This window comes from Echeneis naucrates, chromosome 9, assembly GCF_900963305.1.
Source record: "Echeneis naucrates chromosome 9, fEcheNa1.1, whole genome shotgun sequence".
Lineage (NCBI taxonomy): Eukaryota > Metazoa > Chordata > Actinopteri > Carangiformes > Echeneidae > Echeneis > Echeneis naucrates.
In genome coordinates, this window is record NC_042519.1 from 13,155,524 (window position 1) to 13,175,800 (window position 20,277).

The window sequence follows — 20,277 nt, forward strand, 5'->3', positions numbered from 1 at the left end:
GATTGAATTTATATAGCTAAATAAAAATATTAGACCACTCTTTTTCTCTCAGGCTGCAAAGCTTTTCATGTTGGCCACTGACCTAACAAATGCTGTGGAATAAATATGTTGCCTTTTTTATAAAGTCCAATAGGCAGACAGTATTATCGCATACACCCATTTTTCTTCATATCAAATGCATCAAACTCATGTACTCTATTTCTTAGATCACTTGAACTCTTTATTTATAAATAATCAACCATAAATTCTCATAAGTGACTTTAACAAGTTCACTATCATCACAATCAGTGTATATATATGTCTGTACTAATGACACTTGAAAATGTATATTTGAACATATGGCTGCAATACCAGAGTGGTGTTAAAACAGAAAATACACCATGGTGCAGTGTTACTCCTCACCCTCTATGGGTTTGTGCATGAAGTGAGCCTCCACCTCCCTTTGGTCCATCCCAAATTCGTTTTTAGCCACCAGCCTGTATCTCCCATTGTTGAAGTGTGTGGGGCTGTCCAGCTGCAGGCAACCGTGATACTCCCTCTCTGTGATGTCATGGATCATGGTCATGATGTAGAGCCCCTCTGTCACCACCTCATCATCCAGAAACCACTGTAGCTCAGGTTCTGGGTTTCCTGGAAAGGTTATATATGTTGATATGATACAAAAGACTGAATGAGATATTCATTTGTTTTATACAGCAGCCTTTAATTAGCAGTCTATATCATTTGTTTTTGTTGTTAGGGTTAGTATATTAATGACTTAGTACAGTAAGCCATTAATATACACCACAACCCAAATAGTTTTTTTATGATTTCGGAGAAATAATTTCTGTGGCCTCTCCAAACTGAAAATGAACAGGTAAATATCAAACAAGGTAGGCTTGTTATACCTGACACACTGAAGGGGATGCACCAGTGATGGTCTGGAATTGCTTCACTCAGCTTGGTGATTTTTGGGGGGACTGAAGGTAGTGAAGACAATATTACAGTTTAAGACAGAGGAAAGACAAAAAGAAAAATAAGATTATTCAGAGGTCAAGAATTAGTGAAGTGTTTTAACATGAAGAGCAATCATCTGCAGCTTTCAGTTCAATTGGTTCAAAGTATACTCTACTCAGACAGCTGCTTCAACACCTACACTGAATCAGGATTGTCTGCAAGAAGGTAAACCTACAAAGTATGTCCAGCAGCAGCGACGATTCCTTCCCTCCTACAATGTTCTCAGCTGTGCAGCTGATTTTGCTGTTATGGTCCAGCGATGACAGGTTGGACAATCGCAGCATGGAGATCTGGCCAGATGTCTCAATCTGAGTGTGTAAGCATTCCCATATATCAGCATGAATAAATGTTGTGTTTCCTCTGCACAAACAGAAGAGAACTGATTTCTTATCTCACAACTCACATTATTTTTTCAGTGTGAAATAACTTTGAAATAATTTTGTAACAGTGATGTTGCATGAAACTGGCATAAGAAGCACATTCACGGCACTTCATACAGCAGGCAAAAAAGCAAAACACAGCCAGCACTGTTAACACTACTAATAAATAGCTGATAGAAAAGCTATAGTTCTGTGTAACCTCAAAAGTTTGTTGGGGGAATTCAGTATTTTGAGAACCAAAGTAGAAGCAACATTTTGTGCCTGTGCAGAGAGTTAACATGTGTGCTGATTACCAAGCTATAGCTGAGCTCAATTACGAAGCTCTGACCAGCTTGCAAAACTGATTTAACACCAATCATATAATCTCAATTAACCAATTGAGCCTTGGTGCCCAAGGTAACATCTTTATATTACTTACGAGTTAGCATTAGCTGAACATTTCTAAAACCAATTAGCTGCCCAGTAATAAATTCTACTTGGACAACAGTTTTAAGTAGCCTTTTTATTTGGCTTGTTTTAAAATAGAGTTGTTGAACTGCAAAAGCAATAGCTCACTTCAGTCTATGAAGTAGGCTAATTATACCACATAACAGGGCCGAACAACACTCCTTATCTGTGATATAATAAGCCTATTCTATGGTCCATCATGAGCTATTGCTTAATTTACACCATAATGTATTTGTACTATTTTGTCCCACCCATTGATATCAGTGAGAGAAGGTAGAATGATTTTTTAGCAGCTCCAACAGCTCTTTAAAACTGTGTACACAAAACTAAACAGTAGGCCCAAAGGAGGGATAGTGATAGAATTGCATGAGATGGTGTTAGTTTTAGAGTGCCAATTATAAATTATGTTTTTTAATTAATTCAAAATCCAAATAATTTTTCTGTACGTCATGTGACAGATTTAATGAGTAATGGCTACTAGCTTTCAACTTAATGTGTCTGTGTGTCTGTGTGACCTTACCACGTAATTGCTGACCAGGGCCATTTTCCAGATCAGCTCAGGTGAGGGCACACCAGAGGTTGTACAGGTCAACTCCAGGTTCTCTCCCTCCATTACTGTTGCTCTGGCCGGGCTCAATGTTGCAATGGGAACCTCTACATACAGCCAGGGAGTGGGGAGGAAGAGGTGTGAATGAGGAGAGAGGGATGGAGAGAGGAGAGAGCGGGGAGAAAAAAGGAAGGAAGAAAACTTAGGATTCATGACCAACTCTTGTCCTTTCAGTTTAAACACAGGGCACGTAACAACCCGACAATAAGAGTGGAAGAGCAGGCAAACACACACCCACTACCACAGGGTGAAAAGAATCGCACACAAAGACAGGGCTCAAATTCAATCTCCCTCCTTCTCTCTCTCTCTCTCATTTTCATTTAAGCACACTCACCCCAATCAAACCGTCAGACAAAGAGACAGAGTTCAAACACAGTGATGGTTACACTGATTACTAGTGCATGTCTTCTGCAGCCCAACTACTAAATTGATTGGACACAGTCTGAAGCCTCTGTCAAAGCAAAGACACTGGTGACACTGTGTGTGTGTGTGTGTACAGTGGTGACCAGGAGGTGACCTGAGCATGACCAATCAGATTCAATCAGTCTTGCCACCCCTGTCCCCTGTCCAATAACATGGCTGGTGAAGATAGAAGAAAAGAGAGAATAGCCATCATAAGAAGAAAAAGAAGAGAAAAGCATAAAAAGAAGACAAGATGGGAACAAAGAAGAAGATGAGACCAATTGAGAAAAGAAGAAACGTGTGCTGGACGGATTTTTTATCAAATCCTCTCCTGTTCCCTACTCCTCTTCTTGCTCAACCTCTCTTTTCCGTCGACAGAATGCTTATCACCAGGGCAACCCACTTATCACGACGGTAACCCTCTCAATCACAGTGAGACGCACTAAAAACCAATCATTTCATTGGTGCCAGGCCAGCTGCCATATCACCACCACCTTTCTTAACTGATTGAATAATTCAGCTTTCTTCAGTCACGACAGCCATCAGCAGGTCGCACGCGCACACACATACACAAAACAAACAAGAAAGCAAAATAAAACCCCTGGAAACCCTCTATTTCTAATGTGAGTGTAGTTTTCATAGCCTGTCAGCGTGTGGAAAATTATTTTCATGTTAAGTGATTCGCAAGCTCAATTTTGGTTGTGAAACCATCCATGATGCTCAAGGATGGTGATGGTTTGGCTGCTGGGATTTAGGGGCTCACTATCAAGTAGTGAAACTGAGGAGGTATTAATATGGAAGACCAGCCAGTGTTTTGTTTATTTATTAATTTGTATGTTTGTTGATCATATTTTTCGACATATGAATAACTTAAATTTCAATAATACATACACTTTAATGAGAGATCAATGACCTAACAGACAAAGCAGGTTTTCTGCATACCTCCCATCATCCATAGTTGATGTACACCATGCAGCACTTTGGTGTGCTCATAAATATGAGCAAACCATCATCATATTAGTTTGAAGAGATTTTTTTAACCTTGAGTACCATAATTATGCCAGGTTTACAGAGAATTATGAAAGGCAACCCAGAGCGTCTCTTGTTTAACACGCTAAATCACTTTCTTCATGTGCACACTGTGAGTGGTGTGTTTGTCGTTCAGACTAACCTACATGCAACTAGCATCACAAAAGCTCTAAATGTGTGTGTCAGTTCCAGTTATATGGCTGTTCTCATTTCAAATACAAATACTGCAACCAGGGAGGTTAGCGCCAAACTATCTGATGAAAAATATAAATACAATACAAAGTCAGTGCCAGTGAAACTGGCAGGTAGTGCTCTGCACCAATCCCATAGAAAGGCCAAGTGCAAGACTGTGTAAGCACGTTAGAGAATATCATATCATAGTAAGAACTTAGCAAGGCAACACATTAATGCCTCACAACAAGAAGGTTATGGGTTCAATTCCCAGGCCTGGGGCCTTTCTGTGTGGAGGTTGCAGGTCAATTGGTAACTCTAAATTGTCCGTAGGTGTGAGTGTGAGTGGTTGTTTGTCTCTGTATGTCTCTGTGTGTTGTGTCAGCCTGTGTGATGGACTGGACTGCCTTTTCCCAGTGTGAGCTGGGATTGGCTCCAGCTCCCTCCGTGGTAGAGGATGAATGAATTAAGAATTTAGCTTTTTGATAAAAAGATAAAAGAAAATAAAAATATCCAGTATCAGTGACCAAATTTCTCCAAATTTCAGGTGCATCAGTCTGTATCATCAATTTCTTCGCAGTCATATCAATTTGGTGTAATTTTTTGCCTTGTTGCAGTTGTTTTGAAACTTTTGTGGCTCTTTTGCATCTTTCTAAAAGTCTTCTTTGTTGTGTTGTAGTGTAATGCAACCACTTTAACAGTGACTAAGGCTAGGGTCCCCTGGGTTTTGACTGTGGGTGCCTATAGATTTGACAAAACAATTTCAGTAATTTCAGGTTCCATGTGACACCAGTGTAAGCCTGAGTTTGTTTAACTGGGGAGCAACTCATGGGACCAAAAAGTACTCACTTCTTATTCAGTCATTCAGCCAGAGAGGTAAGGACATGGCCACTGAACCATTGGTTAGGATTAGGATTATTCATGAGCTCCACATCATGACTTGATGTGTCTTTGTTTTGCATAAACCTCAGAGCGCCAGAATTTGAAGTACAGTGCCATCACCAGAATTATGTGAGATAGACTTTTATTTCAGACTGAATGTAAGTTTTGTCCCTAACCTGGATTCCTCTCATTACTATTAAATCACAGGGGTTTATTTTATTATATATTCAATGGGTTGTTTGTCTTTTCATTGTTTAAACTGTCTATATAATTTACTGTTAAAACATTTTGGCCCATACCATCAGCAGCGTATTTGCATTTTTTATACATTTTATGAAAAAGTTAACAGTGATTTGTTCAGTGCAAGAAAATGGGCTGACCTCATCAAACCTATAGAGGAATAAATGTGGGAAGAATACATCCAATTATCACTGCTTGTATGACAGTCCTTGACATTCTTTGACCCCATGAAGCCAGATTAGCTTCATTCACTATCAGCCTGTTCTATAAATGGGCTGTGAATTAGCAGAACATGTGCTGCAGGATAGCTGCTCACAGCTCATGCTTAAAATGAAAACAAAGACTGCTCTCAATTTACTCACAATTTTGTGTATCAGACTGATACCTTGTCCAACTCGGACGCTGCTGTTTGTTTGAAGTTGATTTCTTGTATTGAGCTGGCTTCTTTGGTGTCTGATAAGTTCAACCACGTATGAACTTGATAATTTGGTTTAGTATTCTAACTGCAAACCTGCAGAAAGGCACTTCAGCCCTGACAACATTACTTTGCACATCTGTACATGCACACTGCAATAGTTTAGGGTATCTCTAGGCAAAGAAGAGATGAGACAGAGAATCTAATTTCATCACCTTGACCAAGATAAGTAGTCAACAGGTCCCTATTGCCATTTTTGTAAATAAATTACCATTTCGTTCTGATGTTTTATTGTGAAATTAAGTAAACAGTTGAATTGGGTGGAAAAGTTTAAACACTGATATGTTTTATGAGATTTAATGTGTGAGTTTTAAACTGCTCACCAGTGACCAGGTGGGTTTTTTGTTTTTTTTTACTTTTGTTTTTTTATGCAGAAAAATAACAAACACAACTATAAATTGTGGCACGGTGGATGGTCGTTAGCGCTGTTGCCCCACAGTAAAAAGGTCCTGGGGCCTTTCTGTGTGGAGTTTGTATGTTCTCCCCGTGCCTGCATGGGTTTCCTCAGAGTACTCCAGTTTTTGCCCACCATCAAAGACATGAACGTTTAGGTGAATTGGTGACTCTAAATTGACTCTAACAGGCATGGTGTGAATTTTTGTCTTTGCATGAATTGTACCTTTATCATGAGAGATATGTTTTGCTTGGGCTTCTGCTCCCAAAATTGTCTTGGCTAGAGACAGAACAGCAAAGGCAGAAAAGATGAATAACAATGAAAACTCAGAAAATTTAGATTAAATTGGGCAAAGGAGCCTGATACATGGTTATTTGAGCCAAACATTTGAGCTGACTGACAGACAAACTGGCAGAGATGAAGCCAGAGTCCTCTGGTGCTGATTTGGTGATCCATCTAATGTTTCTCCTAAAGTTAATGAATAAGCACTTTTGCACTGGACAGCTGTTTTAAATTGTTATGATTTTTGCATTTTGGAGTATTTGCACATATGCAAAGCTGGCAACTAGTGATCTTTATGACCTGCAGAATGATGCAGGTTAAGGAAGATTTGGTGAAGGGTTTTTATCAGGTTTTTTGCTGTAAATAATCAGCTGAAAGGAATTAAGCTTTACCACCTCCAGCTCTTTGAAGCCCAACATTTTTTCTCAGAGTCACAGTTTATTTACTTCCACACTGTACAGGCTTGGAACTGCAGTAACACGAGAGCAGCACTTTTCAGTAAAGTTTTCTCTTGTCAGCAGCGGCAACAGTCCCTGCTTGCCAGCGTTTTCGGGTGGAGCTCCAGCAGTAAACAGTCCACAAAGAGAGGGAGAGTGAGACATATGCAAGCGGCTTGAGAGATCAGTGTCAGCCTGAGGGCATCATTGGGTACTTCCTCCCCATTGTGTCTTCCTCATATGTCATTCAGATATATTTGGGCATACAGAAGGAGTAGCAGTCATACATGAAGCAACCAGACAAACGGAAAACGAGTGTGAGAGAGGGAGCGGCAAACATAATGGGGAAGAAACGACAAAGAGCAAAAGGCCAGCAGTTTGGCCAGACCGAGAGTTCTTTTGGTGTATCAATGTTAGCCCCGGGGCATTATTTGGCATCCCCGCCCCTCCATGTCCTCCTCCTCATGTGTCACTCTGCCAGGGGGTCCCCTGCCCACCTCTCCAAGGGCCCAGCTGTAACTGTACTAATGCCAAAAATAACCTCTACTAATGGAAGGGAGGCAAAGGGGACGGATCAATATGAGTTATCAATGACATTGTTAGTTTCCTGAAAACTAACTTATTGTTTGTATCCTGTGCTGTCAGACTGCGCTGAGCTATTTTTGACCGCATTATTTGCAAGTCTACAATGGATGTCAAAAATACTTTCAGATTCATGTTGCTGTTTATTGGAGGATAAAACTACTTGGATTTTAACATCGGCCTATGAAGCTTTTCAGACTGCTGTTATTAAGTGTTTTATACATTTTAATCTTATTTAAGGTGGGTAATTTATCTTAATTTTTATTTTAAGAGGTACCCAACCAGATTTGACTTGACATATCCCCAAACAATCAAGGTTTAATTTGTTTGCTTGGGTCAAGCTAAGGCACTCAATTATTTTTCCACTGAATGTCCATTTCAATCAAATTTGCACTTATAGAAATCCAGAATGTTATAACAATTGAAGACTGGAGTTGGACAGATTTGGTTTCATAGAATAAGAACAGGTCAGACTGAAACTTTCAGAGACAGGTCAAGCTGTAATATGATCCTGCTTATGAATACAAGAGAGTCCAAAATAGAGACCTTCATTAAAAATAGATGCAATAGATATAGCTGGGTGATGAATGAAAGGAAAAACCAACATTAAGTGTTCTTGAAAGGTGTTGGGCCACTGTAACCTCAGACAATGTTTAAAGAAGAATTCAGTTAATTTCCTTAAGTTAAAGTGCCAATGCAACAAAATATCGATTAAGTATTAAAGCAAAAGAGCTGGCTTCATGTCTGTGACTACTTCACATTGTATTTTTTACAGTGTAAGCAGCAGGTTACTGTTGAAGCTGCTGAAGGTGGATCTCCTTCATATAGAGTTGTATAAATAGGGATATATCTGAGGGGTTGTGAAATAATAAGGAAACCATAAAGGAGAGAACAAAATAATAAAAAAAGACATCATGGCAGTTTCAAATATCTTACTTTCTGTTTAATTTTGTTGAGACACTGGATCATTGTTTTCTCGCTGGTTGTACCACTGAACTCTCTCTGTTCTTGCTACCACAGTCTGATCACATTGTCCATTGACAATTGTCCTTACATATTAACGCACTGTGTTGCCCAGTAAACTGGGCAACATAGAATTCCAGAAAATGGGAATACCAAAAGAAAACACATTTTTTCTTGTTTATCACAAGTATATAAGTGCTGCTTTCTGCAAATCCTCAAATTCTGTAGCAACTGTCTCCTAGTAGAGTGATAAACGATGATTCAGAGAAAAGGGAAATGAAATCTGCTGTGTGACAGCAGGTCATTGGTGCTATAGGACAGGGTGCAGATGGTCTTCACTTCATTGTGCTGTCATACATGCGGCAAATTTTTATCCACTCAGCATCTTTAGGCTAAATGATATCATCTATGTGTTTAATCTCACAAGTCCCAGTAAAATATCTCTTGGCTTTCTCAAAGTCTTGTAATGTGACCTTTCTACACGTACAAGCAAATGTCTCAGATGACTGGAAGCAGTGTATAAAACAACTTAACCTGTCACGCAGCATGAACACACTTGCGCACTCAGTATGTGACACATTTTTCTCTCTCCTCAATCTCACAGATAATCTATGTATCATTTGAGTTAAATCCCCACAGGACAGAGATAGAGTCAGCCTGTTAAAGTGTCTGTGGCTTTTCAGTGACACCCAGCAGAGACCATGCTACATTTCAAGCCCTCCGTAAAGCAGTGCTCTAGGTGTGCATGCATGTGTTCATTTGGTCATTTTTTTGTTTGTTCATGTGTCAGACATTGTGTTTTTTTACACTTCTACATTGTGTCTGGGGAAATTAAAATATACAAGCTAGCTACAGCTCTGCAGAAGTGAACAACAGTTTAAAATATATGGCTTCCAAGTACAAAGACAAACACCAGAGGGATATATTACTGATTCATGCAGTGGCCATTCCCAGCACATGAACTGTATTCCTAGACTTAGGCTCATAAGTTTGAAAACCAACTTCAAACAACTTTAAACATCAACTGTTTCTCCACCTCCACCTCATCTTTACACCTCCTCTAAGAAATTATTAAACACTTATCACACTTGTCTGGCAACTATTTTTTACAGTGCTGCACTTAAATGCATACACATGAAATCAAATGCCTATACAATAGTGAATATACATAGAGATACTGATCATGTGAATGGAAAATTTCCTTTCGAGGAAACCATTAAAATTTTTCCTCCAGTTGCTTCAGTGCTTCTCACTTTGCTGCGGCATATAAATGTCTTCTCCAACTCCTTAACTTGTTTGTGTGTGTGTGTGTGTGTGTGTGTGTGTCTCCTCACCACAGTTAGGAAGTGTCAGCTTGGACAGCGGCTTGCGTCCTCCATCTTCAATGCAGCGCAGATCCTGAGTATCAACTTCCTCTCCTAACCACAGCTTGATCCACATGTTCTCGCAGGAGCAGTGGAGTGGGTTTCCTGTCAGTATCCTAGTGAAGTGCACATGTGAAATACTAAATAGTTAGCAAAAGTCCAAGACATAATACAGAAACATCAGGATCTGACTTGCAACAATGTATCAATGCGAATTAATGTAATTGACATTTTTTTTATTAATTTGTTTTCTTGCCCAGAGTTGGATGAGTAGATTGATACTGTTCTCATGGCTGCCAGGAGCTCAATCTTAACTGTAGGGCTGATGATAACTGCTGGACTCTGTCAAATCATAAATCTGTAATCTGCCTCCCAGCACTTCTGAAACTCACTAATTAAGATGTTATCTCTTTCATTTAATCAAAACAAAAACTAAGGTGTAGAATTTTTGAGGGGATTGATGTTCCTGTCCAACCCCCAAGTAGAGATGTTTTTGTGGAGTGAGACTTGGTCAAGTCTCAAGTCTATAAAAAAAAGTCTCATGTTTCTTCTGGTTGTAATGAGCGTTCTATCATCTATCAACCAGTGTAATGGTCACCTGATAAACCTGTAACATTAACGTTACGTGGTCAACAATAAACCTGTAAACTGCCTGTAAACCGACAGTACAACTGTATTTTTCTGCTTAACGTTAGCCAGCCGTCCATTTTGAACGTCATGTCAACGCCACTCAATGCAAACAAGTGTGACAACCAAACTAACACTCACTCATCTTTCCAAATATGCAGTTACAAAGCTAGTAGCAAACTAAGTTAACGTTACATAGCTGATGCTAAGCTAAGCACGTTTGCTAACCGTCCATATGCGCTAATGTGACTTAACGTAAGTTGTGAGTTTTCAGCTGCCAGATAAAATCTTAAGTAGTTGATCCGGCGTACTTGATGTTGGTTCCGCGGTCTGCACTTCTTTTGTTGATGCCATCTTTTTTTTTAGTTTTTATAACCAAACGTAATTACGAAGGGTAACGTTACATTAGCAGCTGCAGGTGTGCCGCTCGCCATAGTTACCGTCATCTGAAGTACGAGTGCGTGAGGCGCGCACCCGATGCCTGATACGGTTATCACCGCAACAAAATGGAGGGAGTGACATTAAGCTCCTCAGACGTTTCAGCGTTTCCTCAAAGTTAATACTCCAAAAAAAGTAAGTAACGTTTTAACAGATTCTTGCTGGTAGGCTATTATTATTAGCTGTGGATGCAGCCAGGCTAGCTGTTTAGGCCTGATTCCTGTCGTAAGCTAAGATCACTGTGTCCTAGCCTGAGCTTTACAGTTAGCATAGAGACATAAGATTAGCATCAATCCTCTCATCTAAGTATTTCTCCAACTGTTGAACTATTCCTTTGAGATGAAGCGCTTTCTCTGACTACTGTTGGTATTCCACTGCTGGTTCCGTTTATTTATAAATGTCATAGCCAATCAAACTGAACCCTGGTGCTCTATTGTTGCTGCAGTTAATCTCTTTATCTTGATGCCTCAATCAAAATAAAAAAAAAAAAAAAAACTTCCTGGCTGCAGGAAAATCAATGATTACAGGTTGCAGCAAAACCAACGATAGGCTCCAAATCATCACATCAGAAACCTCCAGGTGACATCACAGATGTTGAAGGTTTACGTTTATACACGGAGTGTGATGATTACTGGGAGCTAAACCAGAGAGCTGGAATAGTCAGACAGAGAGATGGACATACTGATAATGATGACTGCTCTGAACTCACAGATAAGAGATGTTTAGGTGTTTGAATATCCTCCAGGATAGTGATGACAGGTTGTTATCTTTCAGATTCCTGAAAATTAAATGGAACATCAGGGAATGAGTTGGTATTTGTGATATTTTTTTAAATATTAGGTCAATATGGAATGTACAAAATATAATTCTATGTGCACCCAACGCTTGCATGAATTTTTTGGGGGGTTGTGATGATTACCCCTAAGTGGTGCATTTGATCAGTATAATAGGCATTAAACTTTAATTATGTTTACAAGGTCCCGAGATTTGAAAATCAATTATAAATGCAATCACTCAGCCATTCATTTCTGGTGAAGTTACTCTGTATAGTCTTACATGCTCTATCACTGTTGATGTAGTGGAACCAATTTTGCATCCATTAACCCAATTTAAAAGAAAAGTAAAATGTCAAAAGATAAGTCAATGTTATCAGTGTCAAACAAATTATTCACTAAAAGCAATAAATTACGTCCATACAGCTTTGACATTAGTGGAAAGCACATATACGATTTACTGTCAAAAGATGAGATGTGGTTTAACTTACAGGTACTGTAATTTGATGTTTTTTTGAAAGGCCAGCTTTGAAACATATGTTAACCTGCTGCTGGTCACCGTTCTGTCAAGAAAATCAAATAAAACAGCATTAATAATTTATTCATGAACATTACAGTTATAAACAAGAAAAAACAGGATTCCTGATCAGTCTGAAAAACACATTTGATGGTACTTTCTGATAACTCACTGCAGGGAAGGTACAAAAGGGCTTTTTACCAAACTTGGAAATACAAATTGTGTCCTTATAAACAATTGACTTTATTAGCTAGAAATGTTTAAATTCAGTAGAAACCTATGAGTGTGATGTTAAAGCATGTCCTTTTAATTTAAGTTAGAAAAGCCAAAAGTCAGAATGGGTATGAAGGATTTGTGGAGTACATATATTATTGGGTTAGCTAATTGTCCCCTCACAGAAAGGATTCGGGTTTGATTCCCAGGCCTGGGGTCTTTCTGTGTGGAGTTTGAATGTTCTCCCTGGAGCTGAACGGTTTCCCTGTGGGTACTCTGGCCTCCTCCCACAGACCAAAGACTTTCAGATTTAGGTTTTATGGTCACTCTAAAATGTAAGTGTGCACCAATGGTTATTTGCCTCTATTTGTCAGTCCTGTGATGACTGGTGATACTATTGGCTTAAATGAATGATGAGCAAACATAGACCAAAAGATTAGCGATGTTACATAAGAAGGCTGCCCTCACAAGTCGAGCAACATCTGCTTCTGATCAAGTGACAAAGCCCCTCTAGCAGCCACAGTTATTTTGACATCAGGAAAGGATGACGTCAGAAGGTTTTACTGTACAACAACAAAAACCGGCAGGTCAGGGTGGATATATGGGTCAAAACATGCCATCATTAAAGTTTGAGAGTGCCATTTGTTTCCCAACCAATTTAAACCAGCTGCTTTTTCAAAGGAATAGCCGTGATTGTTGCCTAACCCTTACCAAATTTCTATTGGGCCTGAGGCTTACCTAACCTTGGCCTTCACATTGCCATATTATATTATGGATTTGTTTTCCAACTGCTATTGGGGAAGGTCACAGGCAGTTCCTGTTAGCAGGAGCATCATATCAGATGCTCTTTGAGTTGCTCTACAGGAAATTGTTGTACACTTATTGTTGTTCAGGACTTGTTGAATATGAGTATAAGTCTAGATTGCACAATTAACTGTGAAATAAACTGACAGAGACGCAGGCAAATTGTGTTCACATGGGAACAAACCAATTATCAGTTAATTTGTTGTGGCTTTAAATAACAATTGTTTCCACCAAAAATTTAACCAGAATGGCTGCCACTGATGCTTATCAGCTACGGAATAATTTTTAATTATCAGAATCACAGCTGTCCAGACACCAAGGTGACCTTATAAACCATCTTGTTTTGTTCTGTACATGACAAAGAAAAGCAAGCAATCATTCCACATGTGAAGTTGGAAATGTGAGAATGTTTGGATGTTTTTCACTGTTCTTTCACTGTCTCTCAATCAGTTATCACTTTACACACAAATCCTTTAAGTATAGTGTAGCAGAAGTGCTTTTAGAAAGCCTTAACAACAACCGTCTCAGGAGTCAGGTATATTCAACATTGCTGCAAACTGTTTATTATTCACCACTGCTGAAACCAGGCACTTGCCCTTCATGAGCTGAGGGGAAGCTGTAAGATAATATCAGTATCTGCTATGAATTATGTTCTGTGACTGATTGATCTTGTCTGAAATAACTTGGAATGAGGTTATTTCAGGATTTATTTCACAATAACACTTAAATGATTAGTCTAAAACATATTCATACTGTGAAAAATCACAGTTAAAGCATATACACTTTATGGCGCATTACACGGTTTACATTAATCTGGATAGTGGGTGGAAAATAAACAGATTACTATGTTGCAAGAATTTTTTGCTTGTTATACAGTTGGTGTTTAGATAAAGAGACAGAGAAGTAAAGCAACTGCAAACACACAGGGACAGAGAAATAAACGCCGCAAGATTTTAAAGCAACTGGCATAAACAATGGATTGCCTTTACAAATAATAATATTGTTAATAGCAGAGTAAATCCATATATCTCATATACTGGGTGATAACAAACCAATATATTTTTTATGCAAATATAATTAAAATGTAGTGAATTGCTCTTCTAACTACTTTAAAACACTGAGTCATACTGACTATTAAGTACATACATTTACAAGAACATAATAGCAGGTGGTATGATTAACAGAGCTGCCTTAAAATGTGCATAGCAGAATAAAATAGTCTTGCAATCTCCTTTTCAGCAAATGTGTCCACTCAAAATAAGTCATTAGTGTCATTGTTAGTAACAGCTGAAAAAGACTCACAGGTTCCTGAGGTTCTTGTAGTAGTACAGGTCTTTGTCGTTGATGGAGGAGAAGCTGCTCTGGTTGGCGATGTAACTGTCAGGACATACAAGTGTGTGTCAGGGAGCTTGTTTGTTAACGGAGGCAAGCATAAACAGAAACATTTCAATAAGACAAAGGAAGACAGAACGGCCATATAATTAGTCTTCAAAATTAAAAAAAAAAAACAAAAAACAAAAGGCTTCTGGAGGACTGCAGATGATATATGGTACTCAGGAGGAGCTGGCAGCTTTTACTTTTTAAAGTAGAGAAACAGGCACAACCTCCTCTACTCAGCCGCGCTTTCACTAAGCACTTGACCTGACAATATTTAAAGGCCAACAGGAGATGACGGTTGGAAACTCCCTTTTATGATTGAGACTGTGTGAAAAACACATCATGTACTCTTCAAATATCCCATCTTTGGGATCAGATGTCTGAGAACATCTTGAGCTAAACAAAACCTTCAGCACGAACTGAGAACAATGTTTCCCATAGAAAGCACATGCTGTAACAGTCACAACAAAGCTCTTTGTCCTGCTCAAACCCCCGTGTCTTACTGTTGCACGTATTTTTTGTCTAAATCCCAGGGTCATTGTATAGCGTCTGTGTTGATGTACAGCCTCCAAATGGGAAATTAAAGCTAAATGTAATGTTCTAATTTGATTTATTGATTTCAAAACACATTTAGACTCAATTTTTAGTTCATGTAAGTAAAAAACATTTGCGTATGAAGGTTGAAAAGCTAACATGGCATCAGGACTTTTTTTTAATGACCCTCAAACTGCAACATGTCTGGTCATGGAACTTCACTCCTGTCAGTTTCCTGCTGTCATCATCAAATTAAGCCAAAAATACTAAAAAAAAAAATAATAAATAAAAATAACAATATCACACATGTGACACTAAATGATGAATTATAAATAATAAAATAAAAAAGAAGCCAGAATGTCAGCATTTTTCTCTCCTTAACATATCAACAAACACATAAATGAACAGTGTGACTGCCTGATGACAACTTACTTCATGTTGTCAAGGTAACCATGCTTTTGTAATCCAAAAGAAATCGCTAGTCACACTGTGAGCAGTAAAGACAAAAGCAGACATTGTTTGCAGCTCTGGTCAGATTGCTGAATAATAATACCATTGGTATGTTTGATGAGCATCCACATTGATCTCTGCTCTGTCATTAACTGTGATAGACCCGTCACTGCATGTTGGTATGAGGGAACAGAGGACAGCTAAGCCTGCTACACTCACATTTGTCCATTATCTTAATGCCCGTGGGCAATAAATCTATTTTGTGTTACCAAAGTTGATATTTTCTTCTTGACTTTATAGGTCAACTGTTGTCTACTTAACCTTTATTACAGGCCACATTGCAAATGTCTAGATTGTTTCTTTTGCGTTAATATCTTTTAAAGAGCTGATGCCCATTGAAAATGACCAACATTATCAATACTAAAGTGTACAGTCAGAAAAAAATATTGTCACCTCCCCAACAGAGGACATGTAGGTGTAAATGAGGACTAAATGCAATTTGTTTCACTTAAGCATTTATCGGCTACTAAACAAAACCATACATTTGAGATATTTACACCAAATGTTTTATCGCCCATTCAGATATTCACACTGGATGCATAACACATTTTGTGGTTTCAGTGCAGATGCCATAACATCAGGATGTCCAACCAGTTAACACAGAGGTGGGACACTAACTGATCCCCTTTGTTGTTTTTTTTTTTTTTTTGGGGGGGGGGGCAAGGTCGTTTGGAAGTAAGTCACACGGTCAATCATTTGCCTGTTTACATTAGCCAAACAGTCTGGATGCTTTTCACCGGCGTGCTGGCTCACTTAAGCAGCTTCCAAGGCTCCTCCAAGGCCGCCGATAAAGACTATTTATCTTTGACAAAAGTCATTATCAACGAGGCCGTTTATCTTTGCCGGGAATGATACTGCAGCAGTTAGGTATTTCAATCGCTTTCCGGGTTAATCACTCACATATATACATATATAGTCCAAATTGCGTTTTATGAAATGACGGTGAAGGGGGTGGTTTGGTATTTACAGTGCACACACATTATGTGTCATCTTGGATATAGGTTACATATATATATATATATATATGTGTGTGTGTGTGTGTGTGTGTTTGTTTTTGGCTCTGGGTTCATTTAAATCCGCCAATATGAGCCATCTTGGGAAGTGTCTGTGCTAATATTTGGACAGTGGTGTTTGTCTCCGTCCACAAACACACACACACACGCACACACGAACAAACACACGCGTAATCACGCGCAAACGCGCGTGCACGCAGTCGCGCACAGGCTGGTATTTGTCTGTCAAGAATAAAAGTCAATTAAACTGCTTGTTCGTTTTAAATGGACTGATTTCCACGCTGGCGTTGAAAGACTGATGTGCCCGAGATGGTAATCAGCCTGTTATGCAATGTAGGTTACACATGATGTGTCTGAGCCAGAGGAGAAAAATAAAGAGCCTAAATACAACTTGGATGTAGATCTGAGCTGGTACATTCGTTCGGATAAAGATTCAGTGAATATAAACCTGTCTGACTGCGGACCGTGTCTGCCAGCTCCAGACACAATCAGCAGAGGAGGCTGAGGGATGACATTCATGTGTAAAGTGTTGGAAATGAAGCCACCCTGAGACACTCACATGTCGGTGATGTTCTCCATCTCGGCGTCGCTCTTCAGGACGGGGAAGGCATTGATGCCCCGCTCCGTATCCACGCAGGAGATCCTGGTGCTGCTGCAGGAGCAGGACGACGGGCAAGCCTCCGCGGACATCCACGGATCTCCGGAGTCCACCGCCACCCCGAGAGTCACGACCCAGCACCACCACCACACACTCCGCCACGACCCGGACCCCCTCCCCGGCGAGGAGAGAGCCCCACTGCCGGGTCTCCAGGCGCTCATCTCGGGGGGCAACTTCAGCTCTAAGGCTCGCTGAGCAGCACCACGGCCCCGGCCCAGGTTGGCTGGGATCAGCCAAGAAAGTCAAATCCGAGGCTGAGGTGGATGCAGGCGGCTCGGCTACAAAACCATCTGACAGACAGACGAGGCGGAGAAAGGTGTGGGAAAAAAAGTGATGTCCCGATCCGGTGTTTCCTTCAGAGACCCCCGTCAATCAGACAGTCAGTCAAATCACACTAACACACTGACGGGTGTGTGCCAGGGAGGCTCTCTCTCTCTCTCTCTCTCTCTCTCTCTCTCTCTCTCTCTCTCTCTCTCTTTCTCTGTCTCCCCCCCTCTCTCTCTCAGTAGTCAAGCACGGACAGTTGCCTCCTCTACACTATGGTGTGTGTGTGTGTGTGTGTGTGTGGAGGGGTCTCTGAGGCGGGGTGGTGGTGGTCGGAGAATAAACAATAATCCCGGTGGAAGAGAAAGGATGAAATCTGCGATGAGGAATAGGACGGGTACCAGGATGAAGGCAGCCCAGCGTCTAACATGGCACCTCAGGGATCCCAGTCAGGTGCCGAGCAAAGTGCCCGTCTTGTCGGTAGACGAACGGATAAATTGGTGTTTTTGGGCCGTCATTGGTTAAAGCTCCTCACAATGTGTCAGGCTTTACCGGAATTGAGTTGTGAATGACGTGTTTATTATTGCCATTATAATTATGATAATCCAAAAATAATAATTATTATTAATCGTTTTGTTTTTTTGTTTTATCTGACACTGAGAGAGAAAGAGGTGGAGAAGATTTGAAGGGGTTATTTAATTTATCTGGAAGCTGGAAGAAGATGATGTGTGTAAATGAGATATAAGGGTCTATCAGTTTGCAGGCTCTAATTGCCATAATCATTCTCCTCGTCACTGTCACCATTATAATCATCATCATCAACGTGTGGTTGTTATAAGCTGCTAGACGGTTTACAAGCAGACCTGTTGTACTGTTAATGAAAAGCAAGCCTGACCCAAAGTACTTGAGAGTCACTTGAGTTCCTCATTTCCAGTCTTATATTGGGGAATATAAGGAAAAATATATAATACGGAGGGAAATAATATAAACAGGGGGTGTTATTTCCCAATGAGCAACATGCATAGCCTTCCCATTGACACTTTCACTTGAGCTGGCATTACCTAGGACGATGAGGTTGTAATGTCTAAAGCACTAAGTGAGAGAGTTAGAGCGAAGGAGGGAGCGATCACCAATCATCAAGTCTTTAGCTGGCTTGTACTAGACCAAGCATCGCCTTATTAAATCATTAGGCCATATTTCATTCATCATGTTGGGCTCCCAGCCATACGTAGACCTGAATCAATAAGCTGTCATCTTAGAGTGGAAGCTATATAGAGAGAGCCTGTATGCCAGTCACATATCTGACACAGAAGTACAGCCGCTGAGCACTGAGGAACATTTCCTCACTCTTTCACCAGGTGTATGAGAGTCAGAGCACAGCACCACATTTGCCTATGAGCAGCTGCAAACGCTAATACGGCGCTGTTGTGAGAAGACTCCACTCCTCTCCTCTCCAATGCCCTGTCCCCCATCTGCAGCTCCAATGTGACGTTTGCACTGACGCACTGGCAGTGCACTGAATAGAGGAGTGTAATTATGGAGCCTTGTCTCTTTCAGAGCCAACCTGGTGCATGCCTGCCTCAAACACTGGGCCCTCCACATTCTACACAGAATGAGCACAACCAATTAAAACATTGTCTCAGAAACATAATATGCTAATTAATTCATGTTCCCTTTGAAATTAATAGAGTTCATAGCCTGTTCAAGGCAGTTAAAGCTCCTTGATATTTTAAACATGGAGTTACCTACTTGATCCATTTGTTATTCACAATCAAAATATCAGTCAACACTTAACATGCCAGGCTTATTCAACTTTTTGTTCAAATAAGGCAGTGTCTTGAATGTGTGTGTGAATGTCTTTGTTGTTGTTGTTTGTTTTGTTTTTAAGTACCATAGCAGTCAAAGTCCATTCGTAAGTAATGGTCATCTGCAAATGGACCTGTGGACCATAATGTGTGATTAATTGAAGGACATTGCTTTTGGCATCATCCTGGATTTGGTCCGTTAACATTTATATTAATTCTAATATATTACTATGAGGTAGAATATTGAATATGAGTTAACTTGAGATTTCACTTGCTCAAAATATGCAAAAAATGGCAGTGGGTGAGATGTATAAATATAAAAAAAGTACAATATAACTACATTGGAAGCAGTATTGATTCTCTTGGTCAGTTGGCTGGTGTTTTTTTTTTGTTTGTTTGTTTGTTTGTTTTTTGTTTTTGTTTTTGTTTTTTTTTTTACACAAGAGCTACAAGAGATTATCATTCATCAATTTCTTATTAGTACATTATATCTTGGATATTCAATGTTACGTTATGTTTCTCAAGCATTCCCAACGTGAATAGTAGTGTGTGACCAGCACATCTAGTCCTAACACATTTGAAATTAGAGTGATATGGAAATAATAACTCTTGGGGTATTTTTATAGCGAGACATCTAATTTTGTGAGTAGGAAATATTTTAAATATTATGAATCAATTAAAAATTTTTATTTTTAATTGATTCCCTGACTAATTAATTTTTAGTTGCTTTAATGCAATCAGTATTTTGTAGGGTAAACACCTGTTGCTGCAACGCAAACACCACTGTTGTGTAACTTATTGCTACACCACACTTACCTTTGGGTTTTAATAAAACACCTGTTAATGAATCACAGTCACCTGGTCCTGATGCAACAACAGGTGACTGATGAAGTGACTGGTGACTGTGATGCAATAAGACGTATCAGTCGGTAGCAGTAATTCAACAAATGGTGACAGTGATGCAACATTAATAGACTTTTTTTGATGAAGCAAGGAATGGCTTTAGTGCAACATTAGGTATTAACCATCAGGTAGCACAGGTTCACTGCATCGGAAGCATATCTGTGATGAGAGAAATTCAACCTGGTGCACT

The 20,277-nt window shown here is 39.7% G+C and overlaps 1 protein-coding gene across 1 annotated transcript in view; it reads right to left on the minus strand.

Annotated features, from left to right (window-relative positions):
- The window catches only part of ntrk2a (neurotrophic tyrosine kinase, receptor, type 2a), a 67,776-nt gene extending 50,346 nt beyond the window's left edge, over positions 1–17,430 (minus strand). The window contains exons 1-9 of the mRNA XM_029510114.1: positions 17,017–17,430; positions 14,326–14,400; positions 11,981–12,052; positions 11,426–11,494; positions 9,622–9,767; positions 2,344–2,477; positions 1,172–1,304; positions 888–959; positions 403–630 (exon numbers count right to left, since the gene is read on the minus strand). Of these exons, the coding sequence (XP_029365974.1) occupies positions 403–630; positions 888–959; positions 1,172–1,304; positions 2,344–2,477; positions 9,622–9,767; positions 11,426–11,494; positions 11,981–12,052; positions 14,326–14,400; positions 17,017–17,276 (1,189 nt within the window). The 5' untranslated portion in view covers positions 17,277–17,430. The remainder of the gene's footprint in view (positions 1–402; positions 631–887; positions 960–1,171; positions 1,305–2,343; positions 2,478–9,621; positions 9,768–11,425; positions 11,495–11,980; positions 12,053–14,325; positions 14,401–17,016) is intronic.
- Between the last annotated feature and the right edge of the window lie 2,847 nt (positions 17,431–20,277).